The sequence below is a fragment of the Macaca fascicularis genome, chromosome 7, assembly GCF_037993035.2.
Source record: "Macaca fascicularis isolate 582-1 chromosome 7, T2T-MFA8v1.1".
Lineage (NCBI taxonomy): Eukaryota > Metazoa > Chordata > Mammalia > Primates > Cercopithecidae > Macaca > Macaca fascicularis.
In genome coordinates this window covers 162,586,339-162,597,194 of record NC_088381.1, presented here as the reverse complement: position 1 = coordinate 162,597,194, position 10,856 = coordinate 162,586,339, and the positions used below count along the sequence as shown (strand labels likewise).

Sequence of the window (10,856 nt, the reverse complement as noted above, 5' to 3'; positions counted from 1 at the left end):
AGTAGTCTGTCTATTGCTCCAAATATCGGTTTCCTGGTTTCCTGGCAGCGAGCCTATTCCTGTGGTTGCAGCACTATTTGGGCCAGGGAACCCCATGTCACACAATTACTGGAATATTTTGACTCTTAAACAATCATCAACACTGGAGGCAGCTCTCCGGCCTGTTCCCCTGGTCACCTTCTCCTTGGTGAAAATTCTGGGTTTGTGACAGTAAGACATCCCGCTTGCCAGAGCCAAGAGCCTGGGCCAGCTGGGTCTTGTTCTAAAGTCCATGGCTGAGTTTTCAGTATCGGCCCTGGGCCTCCTGGACACTGAGCAAGTGCCCTAGAGTGCACATGGCAAGCAGCCACGATCCCCAAAGCCTAGAAGATTCTTTGAGCTGTTCCTAAAGTAACAGCGCCCAATCTTTCAGTCCAGGACAGACTCTGGGGGAAGATTCCGCCCCCACTAGATCTACCAAGAGAGGAGAGCTGAGAGCTGAACGCTTATTTAGAAAAACTTCCGGAAGCTCAGTTAGGAATTTCAGGCACCACTGTGGTGAGAAGGGCCTATAAATCTTCTGCCTTTTGGGAACTTCCCCTTGTGAGGATTCAGTGTCAATTTTCCTGAGTAGCGAAAGTGGCAACATGAAAAAGGTTTAGAGGCCCCAGATGGCAGTGGGATTTTGTGGAGAGACCCCCAGCTCAGAGCCTGTGGCGGCAGCACTGACTGTCAGGGCTGCTGGAATGAGGGTAATAATAATATAGCTAATGTTTGCATAGCACTGTTGTGAGACTTGACATATACAGTCACTGTTTAATCCTCCCAATAGCCCTATGAGGTCAGTAGTGTTATCATCATCCCAGTTTATAGATGAATATACTGAGGCCCAGAGATGTGAAATGACTTCCCCAGGATCACACAGCTTCTAAGGAGCACAGCTGGGACTTGAACCCAGGAATTCTGGTTTTGAACATGCTGGTAACCTGGACGCCACCGAGTGGGAGTGAAATGGCCTGCCTGGCAGGAGGATCAGCGCTGATAGGAGAGTGTGTGGGAACTGTTGTGCTGGCCCTGAAGGCACAGGGTGAGCTGGGCCGAGGAAAAGGAAAGGAGACGTTCTTCCTGGCTGGGTCGTTCCCAGCTCTTACTGTCCCGGGAACTCCGTGTCCATGGTCAAGGGCTGGAGACGGTGCTGGAACCCAGCTGCCTCTGATGTCCTGGCCACCAAGAAAACCACAGGGTCCGGCCCAGAGAAATGCATTTGCCAGACATCACCGAGGCTCAGAGCAAACAGAACCACATCCCATTCACCTGCCTTGCCCTGTGGAAGGGGTGGTTTATTCTCACAGACTCTGGGTGGGTCCACTCCACATACTCAACCAGTCTGAGCTGGACCACCTGGGTCAGAAATGTGGGGAAACTGAGGGCCAATAGGGCGAGGATTTGCCCGAAGATCCAGAGCACAGAGCCTGGATGCAAAAGCGAGAGCCTCTGGGTCTGCAATGTGCTCTGTGGCCACAGCCACTGTCCTGGGAGAGCCACGGGCCACATCTCCGTAGCCACAGGAGGGGGCAGTGCCTCACTGGGCTCTTCTGACCAGGTCCCTGTGGAAGCCGCCCTGGTGGTGTCTGCCCTTCCGTGGCTTTCTCAGCCCCTGCTCTGGAGCAAGCTACTAGCCCTGCCTGAGGCAGCTGACTGCCCACACCCTGTCCCCTTCCCATAAACCTGGGTAACCTGCTGGAGTGGGACTTGGAGCTCCTCATACCTTGTGTCTGGGACCAGGTCTGCCAGGGGAGTCTGGGGCAAACCCCGGAGGGGCAGGCAGAGGATGCATTTATTGAGTGTCTACCACATACGAGACACTGAACCAGGGTCTTCGTGGCATCGTGTTGTTTACTCGGAACAACCACCCTGTTGTAGAAAGGGCCCGCCCCCTTTCCAGAGGCAGAAACTTGCTCCAAGAGGTTGGATGCTCTGCCAGAGGCTGCACAGCGCCAGGGTGTGGAATGTCCAGGCCCTGCCCATCTCAGTGCCGCTCCCCACTCCCCACGGGCCAGCACCTGCTGTCCTGGACTCCTGGACATTCGGCGTCTTCCTCGTCCCCTACTCTAAACACAGAACTACTCACACCCAGCCCTCCCCTGCCGCATCCTCCTGCTCGGAACAGATGAGCAGCCCTGGGAGGGCTATGGTTTTGTGGGGTCGATGACCTTGCCCAGAAAGAGGACACTCTGGGTGCTGGTGGAAAAGATCACCACAAGGAAGGGCCGGTTGAACCGCAGGACATGGTGATTGGTCTGGGCAGAGAAGAATTTGACCGCAAAGCCGGTGGCTGCTGCAGCCTCGGTGCCAGCCTCATCCACATCCAAGGTGGCCTTGTGGAAACTCTGGGAGGAAAATCACAAGCATTATCTCCAAGCCAGCACGGGAGGGGGCCTGGACAAGACTGCGAGAGTCAGAAACTGCTAGGGAATACATTGCCCTTTATAGCCTGCGAGGTCACTTCTTGGGGATAACACAGTAAGAATTTCATTTGGGAGGATTTTTGAGCTGGAGACCTCCTGCCACACACAGTCACGGCAGCTCTCATTAAATGCTTGCTCTGTGCTCGGGGCTTTGCATGCATCTTATTTGATCTTCATAGCCATCCTATGAGGTCAGCAGTATGATGCCCATTTTAAAAGTGAGGAATATAAATTCAGAAACTAGTACCCCTTCAATAACATAAGAGGAAGAACCAGAATTCAGCTCAAACCCAAGGCTCTACCCCCTCGCGCACTTTTCTTAGCAGAAGTCTTTTTTTTTTTTTTTTTTTTTTTTGAGACGGAGTCTCGCTCTGTCGCCCAGGCTGGAGTGCAGTGGCTGGATCTTAGCTCACTGCAAGCTCCGCCTCCCGGGTTCCCGCCATTCTCCTGCCTCAGCCTCCCGAGCAGCTGGGACTACAGGCGCCCGCCACCTCACCCGGCTAGTTTTTTCTATTTTTTAGTAGAGACGGGGTTTCACCGTGTTAGCCAGGATGGTCTCGATCTCCTGACCTCGTGATCCGCCTGTCTCGGCCTCCCAAAGTGCTGGGATTACAGGCTTGAGCCACCGCGCCCGGCCTTAGCAGAAGTCTTGAGTCTCTTTCTCTCATCTACGAAGTCTCCCTCATACAGATGCACCCAATGCAGCCTCAGCTGTGTCTCTCCTCTCTGTTTCCTCCTTTTTTTTTCTTTATTTATTATTATTATTGTTTTTTGAGATGGAGTCTCATTCACTCTGTCACCCAGGCTGCAGTGCAGTGGCCTGATCTCTGGACACATTGCAACCTCCACCTCCCAGCCTCAAGTGATTCTCCTACCTCAGCCTCCTGAGTAGCTGGGATTACAGGTGCCCACCACCTGCCACCACACCAGGCTAATTTTTGTATTTTTAGTAGAGTTGGAGTTTCACCATTTTGGCCAGACTGGTCTCGAACTCCTGACCTCAAGTGATCTGCTCGCCTCTGCCTCCCAAAGTGCTGGGATTACAGGTGTGAGTTATCACGCCCGGCCCTGCCTCCATTTTCTATCATTGCATGTATCTCTCTATGAAGACGTTGTATCTCTGACTCGTCTGGGAGAGCTGTCTGAGTTGGGGGGCTGATTTGACACTATATCCCAGCACCGAGCACCACGTCCAGGGCTGGCTAATTGGTGGATGCTGATGTCTGTAGATGACTGAACACACTCAGGCTCTGAGACTCCATGGGGCAGCTTGGGAGCCCCATCACCCGGCAACTCCCATGGGCACAAGTGCCCCACCGAGTTCTCTAGGGGTTGATGACTTACTTTGGATGCCTCCAGTTTTCGCTGTTTGGTGATGCCAGATAAGTCAGCCCACTTGGAGAACAGATCCACGAAGCCCAGCCTGGGCAAAATCTGATCTAATACATAGGAGCCAGAAATGGAGAACTTGGGGAAATGCAACTCTAGCTTCTTGTAAAAATTCCTGAAAAGGGGCATTGGGTTAAAACATTAGATTAATGAACAAGCCAGGATCCCTGCTGGGCATAGCCCTCCTTGGTGGCCCTCTTTAGCTGGCTGTATTCCATCTGAGTTCTATCCCCACAAACAGCTTTGGCTCAGACTACCTCCCACAAACGGGTGTTGAAAGGCCAGGTTCCTTTGTCCTCAGGGCCTGCCATCTGTGGGATCTCCTGTCCGTGGTAGCCCCTCTTCAGAGGTTGTTTTCTGTGGGTGTTCAGGTGCCCAGGGAGACAGATGTAAGTCCCGCCAGGTGGCAGTTTTGCCCTTGCCTCTGTTACAGCCCTGTGGGTTTTATTCTTTGTGAACCAGCTAATTTCTTTGTATTGGATTCCCTCTACCATGAAAGTTGTGTGATTTTTCTATTCACATGTGCCCTTGGGCTAGGATGCTTTTCTTATATATGGTTGAAGACTTTTTCCAATCATAGCCAGCATGATGGGAAGCCTTCCTGTTAATTCCTTGGGTGGGTGGATGGAGTTTTTTTGAATCGCGCCATGGCAGCTTAGTCAACCTTCTGGGCCAGAGGGGCTACCTCTTCATTGCACAGAGGTAACCCCCCAAGAGTCAGAGTCACTTGACCCAAGTCTTGTGCAGTGGAAGAGCTATGTCTAGAACCAGGACTCTGAACTCCTACTGTGGTTCTTTTTTCCCTAACGAGGGAGAAGTCATATTTTAAATATAATAGGAGAGTTCATCATTTAACAGAAGCCCATGGAAGGTCTCAGAGCAAGTGAGAATTCTCTCATAATTGGCAATCGCTCCCTATTTTGGGGCACTGTCTTTCATTAGAAAGGTATATTTGATGGATAGTACTGTAGATTCAGCCCCCATAGCACACTGATTACCTCTTCTGCAACAAGTTGTTCCACCTCATTAGCATCTCTGGAGTCAAAACCTCTTCAATCTCCCTCATTTTGCCTTCGTTAGGGAGAATGAAAAACACAGTTGCGTCTCCTTTGTAATCCATCCGTAGCACTGAGCAGGGCAAGTATCTGTCATGAAGATACCAGTGGTGCTCCTGGTCCTGCAGCATCATGGGCACCTGGACTGTTGTATTCTCATCAACATAGAAGTCTTTGGGAGTGGTCCTCGAGGAAATGAATGGTTTCTCCCACAGGGCTGAAGAGAAGATGAAAAGAAGGTACAGGACATCTGTGGGCCACAGAGTCAGTCCTCCAGCCAGGGAAGGCCACCTGGTGTTCCGAGCTACTGAAAGAGTAGCTCCAGATCCTGCCCTATGAGCTCATCAAGGTGTCCCATTTTGACCATTCAAAACCTGACATGCCTGGGGAATGGATCCCTTAGGCCTCATTTAAATTTTAAAATGAGAGATAGCAGAGGATGTTCATTTTCTAATATGTGAATAGGATTGATAGAGAAGAAACCAGGGATGCTGGAAAGAGGGGTTCATTGTTAGGTAAGCATCCTTGAGAAGGAGAGAGGAGATAGCAGAGTGTGAGCAGAGGGGTTGGCCTTCCCTGAGAGGTGGGTCACTACTGCCATGATGAGAGGAGGACGTCTGAGCTTGTGGGTTCAAATGCAGGGAGGTGAGTAGATTTGGAGGTGAGAAGATTTGGAGGTGAGTAGATTTAGAGATGAGAGGATGAGAGATTTCCTGTTTAACTGATTCTATTTTCTCAATGACGAGTGAGACAAGATTTTTAAGTGAAAGTCGTGAGTGGGGAGGACATTTGAGAAGGATGAATCTGTTATTTTAGTAGTTTTGGAGAGTGGAGATATATAAGATATGTAAGTGGGATTGTTGGACAGTGTAGAGAGATCAATGAAGATTTACATTCACAAATATCAAATGAGACCATCAGTCTAGTTGGATGTTTTTCTTCAACCACATTCAGCTGCTGGGTGCAGATGTAGACGAGTTAGACCTTTAGGTTTAAGCAGGTTTGCAGTTTTGGAGGGTAAGTATGATAGAGGGAAGGAAAACCAAGGAAGTTAAGACTTCAGAGTGTTTGCAAGGAAGTGACCACAATGATGGCCATGCAGTGTGAGGAGGGAAGCAAGGACAGCAGGCGATGTGCAATGAGGTGGTGGCAGGTAGGGTGAATGGACTGAGGTCTCCATGCCAGGAATTTTCGTCCAGGGAAAAGCAAGGGATCTGGGATTATAATCAATGTCTTCCTGACAGTGAAACCCGTACTACTGTTTCTCTTCCTTCCTTAGTTAATTTTTTTTTTAAGTTTAAAAGTTTTGTTATTTCAAAGCAAAGTTTCTTTTTTGGAGATGGAGTCTCTTTCTGTCACCCAGGCCAGAGTGCAGTGTCGCAATCTCAGCAACCTCCACTTCCTGGGTTCAAGCGATTCTCCTGCCTCAGCCTCCTGAGTAGCTGGGATTACAGGCATGTGCCATGAAGCCTGGCTAATTTTTTTTTTTTTTGTATTATTAGTAGAGACAGGGTTTTGCCATGCTGGCCAGGCTGGTCTTGAACTCCTGATTTTAAGATATGCCTGCCTTGGCCTCCCAAAGTGCTAGAATTATAGGTGTGAGCCACTACGCCCAGCCTCAAAACAAAGTTTTTTTTAAAAAGTTTTCAATAGTGCATGAAAATTCCACATGCAAATTACATGGAATAACTAATTTGGCTGAATCATTAGGCTGGGAGTTGCTCCCTAGAATTTTATTCCCTGTAAATTCTGGGTTCAAGCTGGTTAGAACTGTGAGATTTCAAAGTAAATTGCTCTCTGAAGGCCCTGGTGGTCAGATATGACGATGGTCAGACTCAGCAGTGCTTTGTGTGCTCCAGTTTGCCCCTGCTTGTTTCCAAGCTCCTTTTCCCAACTCTAACCCCACTAAACAACAGCAGCCCCAGGCTACCACCAGAAACTACGCAGTGATGCTCCCCTCCATGGCGGCACTCTGATGGCTGGATGAGCCTGGCATATAGATTCCCCTACAAGCTCTGACTTGTCCGCTTGCATCGGCAACTTTCTCTCTGTCCTCCCAACTCTTCTTTCCTCTAGACCTTCACTTTCCCAGCCACAGTTGTGTGGGGCCTAATTCCTAGAACAATCTCCTTACCATTGACTTGAGATGGCTCTCCTTCTCTGATGAAACCCTGACTAATCCACACTGTACAAAATTGTTCGCACACTGTGATATCAACTGTGTGGACATATATGTGTGTGAATGGAAGGTGAAGAAAAGATGCTAAAACATTAACATTTGTTGCCTCTGAGTGGTAGGACTAGAGATTATGTCTACTTTCTCCTTTATGGTTTTACGTATTTGTAAAGCTTCAAAATGAGCATTGTTATCATTACATGAATTATAGTTGCTATTTACTGAGTACATAAAATGGTCAGGGGTCAACAAACAAAAAAGTTTATAGAGATATTAACTGTTTTAGGCACTGCAGATCATTCCATCTCTGCAGTAATGAATCAATCTGCCATTGTAGCACAAAATCAGCCACAGACAATACATAAATGAATGGGCCTGGCTGTGTGCCAATAAAACTTTATTTGCAAAACCAGTGGCTGAACACATTTGGCCCAGGAGCTGTAGTTTGTCCATCTCTTTAGATCCTTTTATAAGGAGTATACACATGGGTTAATCATTTGATCCTCAAAGCCAACTTTTGAAGTAGAGATTCGTCTTATCCCTGCTTTGAGCAAACAAGCTGACCTGTTTGCACTGTTGGTAGAGGCTGAGCTCAGATATGAATCCAGCAATTCAACTCATGATCACTGGCTAGAATGCATTTTGTACATTACTTTTATTAAGAAAATAAATAAGAAAATATGTCTAAAGATAGGAAGGAATGGAAACCTCAATACTACAGAGTCTTCAACATACAACATTCTAACATTGCATTTTCTGAGGGCTGCTTAACTCTATCAAACACAACCTTTTTACTTACCCTTTTGTAAAAATATATTTAACCAGTCAACAAATTAGGGGGTTGGAGGTAGGGGTGTGGATTTAGCACACACCAATGATCTGACTCTCACCTTTGAAGTAAATGTAATTCACCAGCACCATCAAGACGTCCTTCTTGAGCTCACTGACCAAATCCACAATCTTCCCTCGAGTTTCCTTCTTGACGTGGTCGTTGATAAGCTGGATTGTGCCCACAGTGTCGTAGAAGTTGGTGTGGAAGAGTTTGGCCTCATAGAAGGCCGTGGTGTCATTCAGGAATTTTGCAAGGAACTTCAGGTTGTGGCTCAGGAACAGAGCACTGCCCACGCGTGTTTCCAGCCCATGACCAGGGAGGCTGATAGTGTGCAGGAGGTGCTGGAAGCCCCTGTGGATGTCGGACTCAGACAGCTCCGTGAGGTTGAAGCCCAGGCCCTCGAGGATCTGACTGCGGCTGTGTGAGCAGGCCCCCAGGGAAAGCATAGCGTAGGCGGCCGAGATGCTCACGGGGGAGAAAAAGATGTTCTTCCCCGGGGTCTCCGAAGCGATCAGGTAGTAGAAGCGGAAGGCAAAGTCAGCATTGGCAGGGGCGATCTTGAGGCTGGGGGAGCCCTCACCTGTCTCCAGAATCTGCTGGTGGGAGCTGTTACTGCAACTCTCACCATCATGCTCAACGTGCAGCTGGCCATGAGAAAGGGCCAGTAGTCCAATCAGCAGGAGGAGCAGGTAGTCGATAAGATGCATCCTCTGCACTCTCAAGCCTATGGGAGGGAAGAGAATGCCCAGGAAATTCCCCCAGCAGAACACCTGGGCCTGCTGAGAAGGCGGGCAGTGGGCCAGCACCCAGAGATCGTGAGTGACACCCTCAACTCCTGCAGATGAGCTTGTGAAAGGCAATGTAACGCCCACCACCTTCCACATGTATGGTGACAGCAACACTATTGGATGGCAATGCTTTAGACATACAAGGCACCCTCCTCGCATCCATCATGTCATTGTGCTTCCCACCTGTGTGAGCTCTGCACAGCACTAGACTCCATTCTCACCCAACAGAGCAGGAAACAAAGACTCCCAAAGTGACTCACCCAAGTCACCTACCTGACAAATATCCTAGCCAGAACCCACATCCCCAGACTCAGGTGCTGCTTCTCCCACACTTCTCTTTCAGATGAGTTGATTTCATTAGCACAGTGATTTTGCACAGAGGATGGCAATCATCAGAGTTTAATTCAGTGTCTGCTCCACAAACATCTGTGGAGTGCTTTATATCGTTTACAAACCACTTTCATGCCATTTAGTTAGACCCTCCCACTCCTGTAGAGATCAGTAGAACTGGTCTTTGTATTGTTACCCTGTACAGATGAGGACATGGATGTTTAATAAGTGTCCTCACTTATTAAAGTGAGGATCAGGACAAAGTTGCGGGGATAGAATTGGTACCCTTTTCATAATGAACATCTGTCCAAGACAGGATGCTCCAGTTTCTCCCCCACATCTGCTCCTGCCCCATTAAATGGTCCCACCAGTATCTGGTTGTCAGGCCAAAAAGCCTCTAGCCTTCTATCCACCCACAATCCATTTAATCCACTTCCATGGCCTGCAGGGTTGGGTTTATTTTATTTTATTTTATTTTTTGAGACAGGGTCTCACTCTGTCACCCAAGCTGGAGTGCAATGGTGTAATCATGGCTCACTGCAGCCTTGACTTCCTGAGCTCCAGTGATCCTCCCACTTCAGCCTTCCAAGTAGCTGTAACCACAGGCGTGCACAGCCACACCCAGCTAAATTTTTGTAGAGTCAGGGTCTCACCATGCTGCCCAAGCTGGTCTCCAACTCCTAGACTTTCCTGTAGGTTCTTCAGCCTCTCCCCCGCTCCACTGCTATGATCCTCAACCAGGGCTCGGAAAACTTTTTCTGCAAAGCGCCAGATAGTAATATCTGTGGTTTTGCAGACCACACAGTCTGTGCTGCCACTACTCAACTCTGCTGTGGCAGCTGGAAACAGTCTCAGACATGCATGAACAGGCGTGGCTGTGTTTCAGTGAAACTTCACTTATGGACACTGAAATGTGAATTTCATATTATTTTCCTATGTCACAAAATGTTGTTCCTCTATTGATTTTTCAACCCTTTGTATATTTACCTTTTATACTTATCACTTATATTTTATATTTATATTTTATATCTTGCATTCTTAGCTCATGGGCGGTGGGCCAGATTTGACCTACAAGCTGTGGTTTGTTGACCCCTGACCTAGACCCTTGCAGAAAGCTTCCTAGTCTTTCTGCTCTCTGTTCTCCACTCAGCAGTTGGAGGGATCATTTAGAAACATACACAGGACCGCATCACTCACAGACACACCTCCCCTCCGGCATGAACTCCCCAAGATCACCTGGATTGGGAGCCAGAAGACCTTGGCCCCCAGTCAGCGCTGCCCTGTACCAGCTGTGTGTCCCTGGGGGAGGCTTTTCTGGGTCTCCAGGCACAGTCACCCACCAGTGCCCATAGATCTGAGGTCGGGGGCTTTCTAGCCTGAGTATTTCTCACCTCTAGCAAGAGTGACCAAGTGTCCCAGCTTGCCTGGGACTTTCCTGGTTTTAGCACTGAAAGTATGTCCTAGAAGAATTTTCAGTCTTGAGCAAAACAGAACAGTTTGTCACCCTCCCTCTAGAGGCTCTCTCGTCTCCATTGTCTCAGAGGGTTACTCACGGCACAGTCTGTCCTGGATTGGACCCCCTGGGTAGCTGTCTCAGCTCTGTCTTGTCAAGCCCAGGAGGACTGGTCAAACCAGGCCTTCTCAGTACCACCCACTGTCTCCCAACCAGGTAATTATTAACAAACAGGCCACGGGCGCAGCACTGCCTAGACAAGGAAAACTCACCAGAAGTTACTTCACCCCCTCCCAAAAGACACCCCACTTCCCACCTGGGGAACCCCAAGAGGGTTCACTTCTTCATGTTTGTACAGTGCATGGAGGTTCGCCTGGTGCTTGGTG

The 10,856-nt window shown here is 48.9% G+C and overlaps 1 protein-coding gene across 5 annotated transcripts; it reads right to left on the bottom strand.

The window, feature by feature from the left end:
• Nucleotides 1-1,857: 1,857 nt before the first annotated feature.
• On the bottom strand, nucleotides 1,858-10,618 carry SERPINA4 (serpin family A member 4). 5 transcript variants are annotated; one of them, XM_015454180.4, is made up of 5 exons: nucleotides 10,254-10,618; nucleotides 7,958-8,623; nucleotides 4,835-5,108; nucleotides 3,792-3,951; nucleotides 1,858-2,369 (listed from the first exon to the last, which is right to left on the bottom strand). In XM_015454180.4, the coding sequence occupies exons 2-5, from the start codon at nucleotides 8,604-8,606 to the stop codon at nucleotides 2,169-2,171; spliced, it is 1,284 nt and encodes a 427-aa protein (XP_015309666.3). In that variant the 5' UTR covers nucleotides 8,607-8,623; nucleotides 10,254-10,618; the 3' UTR covers nucleotides 1,858-2,168. The 5 variants fall into 5 exon arrangements, with proteins under 5 accessions (XP_015309666.3, XP_005562183.3, XP_005562178.3 ...); XM_005562126.5 differs by having other exon boundaries at nucleotides 10,409-10,618; XM_005562121.5 differs by having other exon boundaries at nucleotides 10,571-10,618.
• Between the last annotated feature and the right edge of the window lie 238 nt (nucleotides 10,619-10,856).

What these genes read in the sequence shown, in the direction of transcription:
- SERPINA4 (XM_015454180.4), bottom strand. Translation starts at nt 8,606, where the DNA reads ATGCATCTTATCGACTACCTGCTCCTCCTGCTGATTGGACTACTGGCC. An exon ending in AACAACTTGTTGCAGAAGAG is followed by an intron (nt 3,952 to 4,834) that starts GTAATCAGTGTG and finishes GCCCCTTTTCAG; the next exon opens with GAATTTTTACAAGAAGCTAG. An exon ending in GAAAACTGGAGGCATCCAAA is followed by an intron (nt 2,370 to 3,791) that starts GTAAGTCATCAA and finishes TTTTCCTCCCAG; the next exon opens with AGTTTCCACAAGGCCACCTT.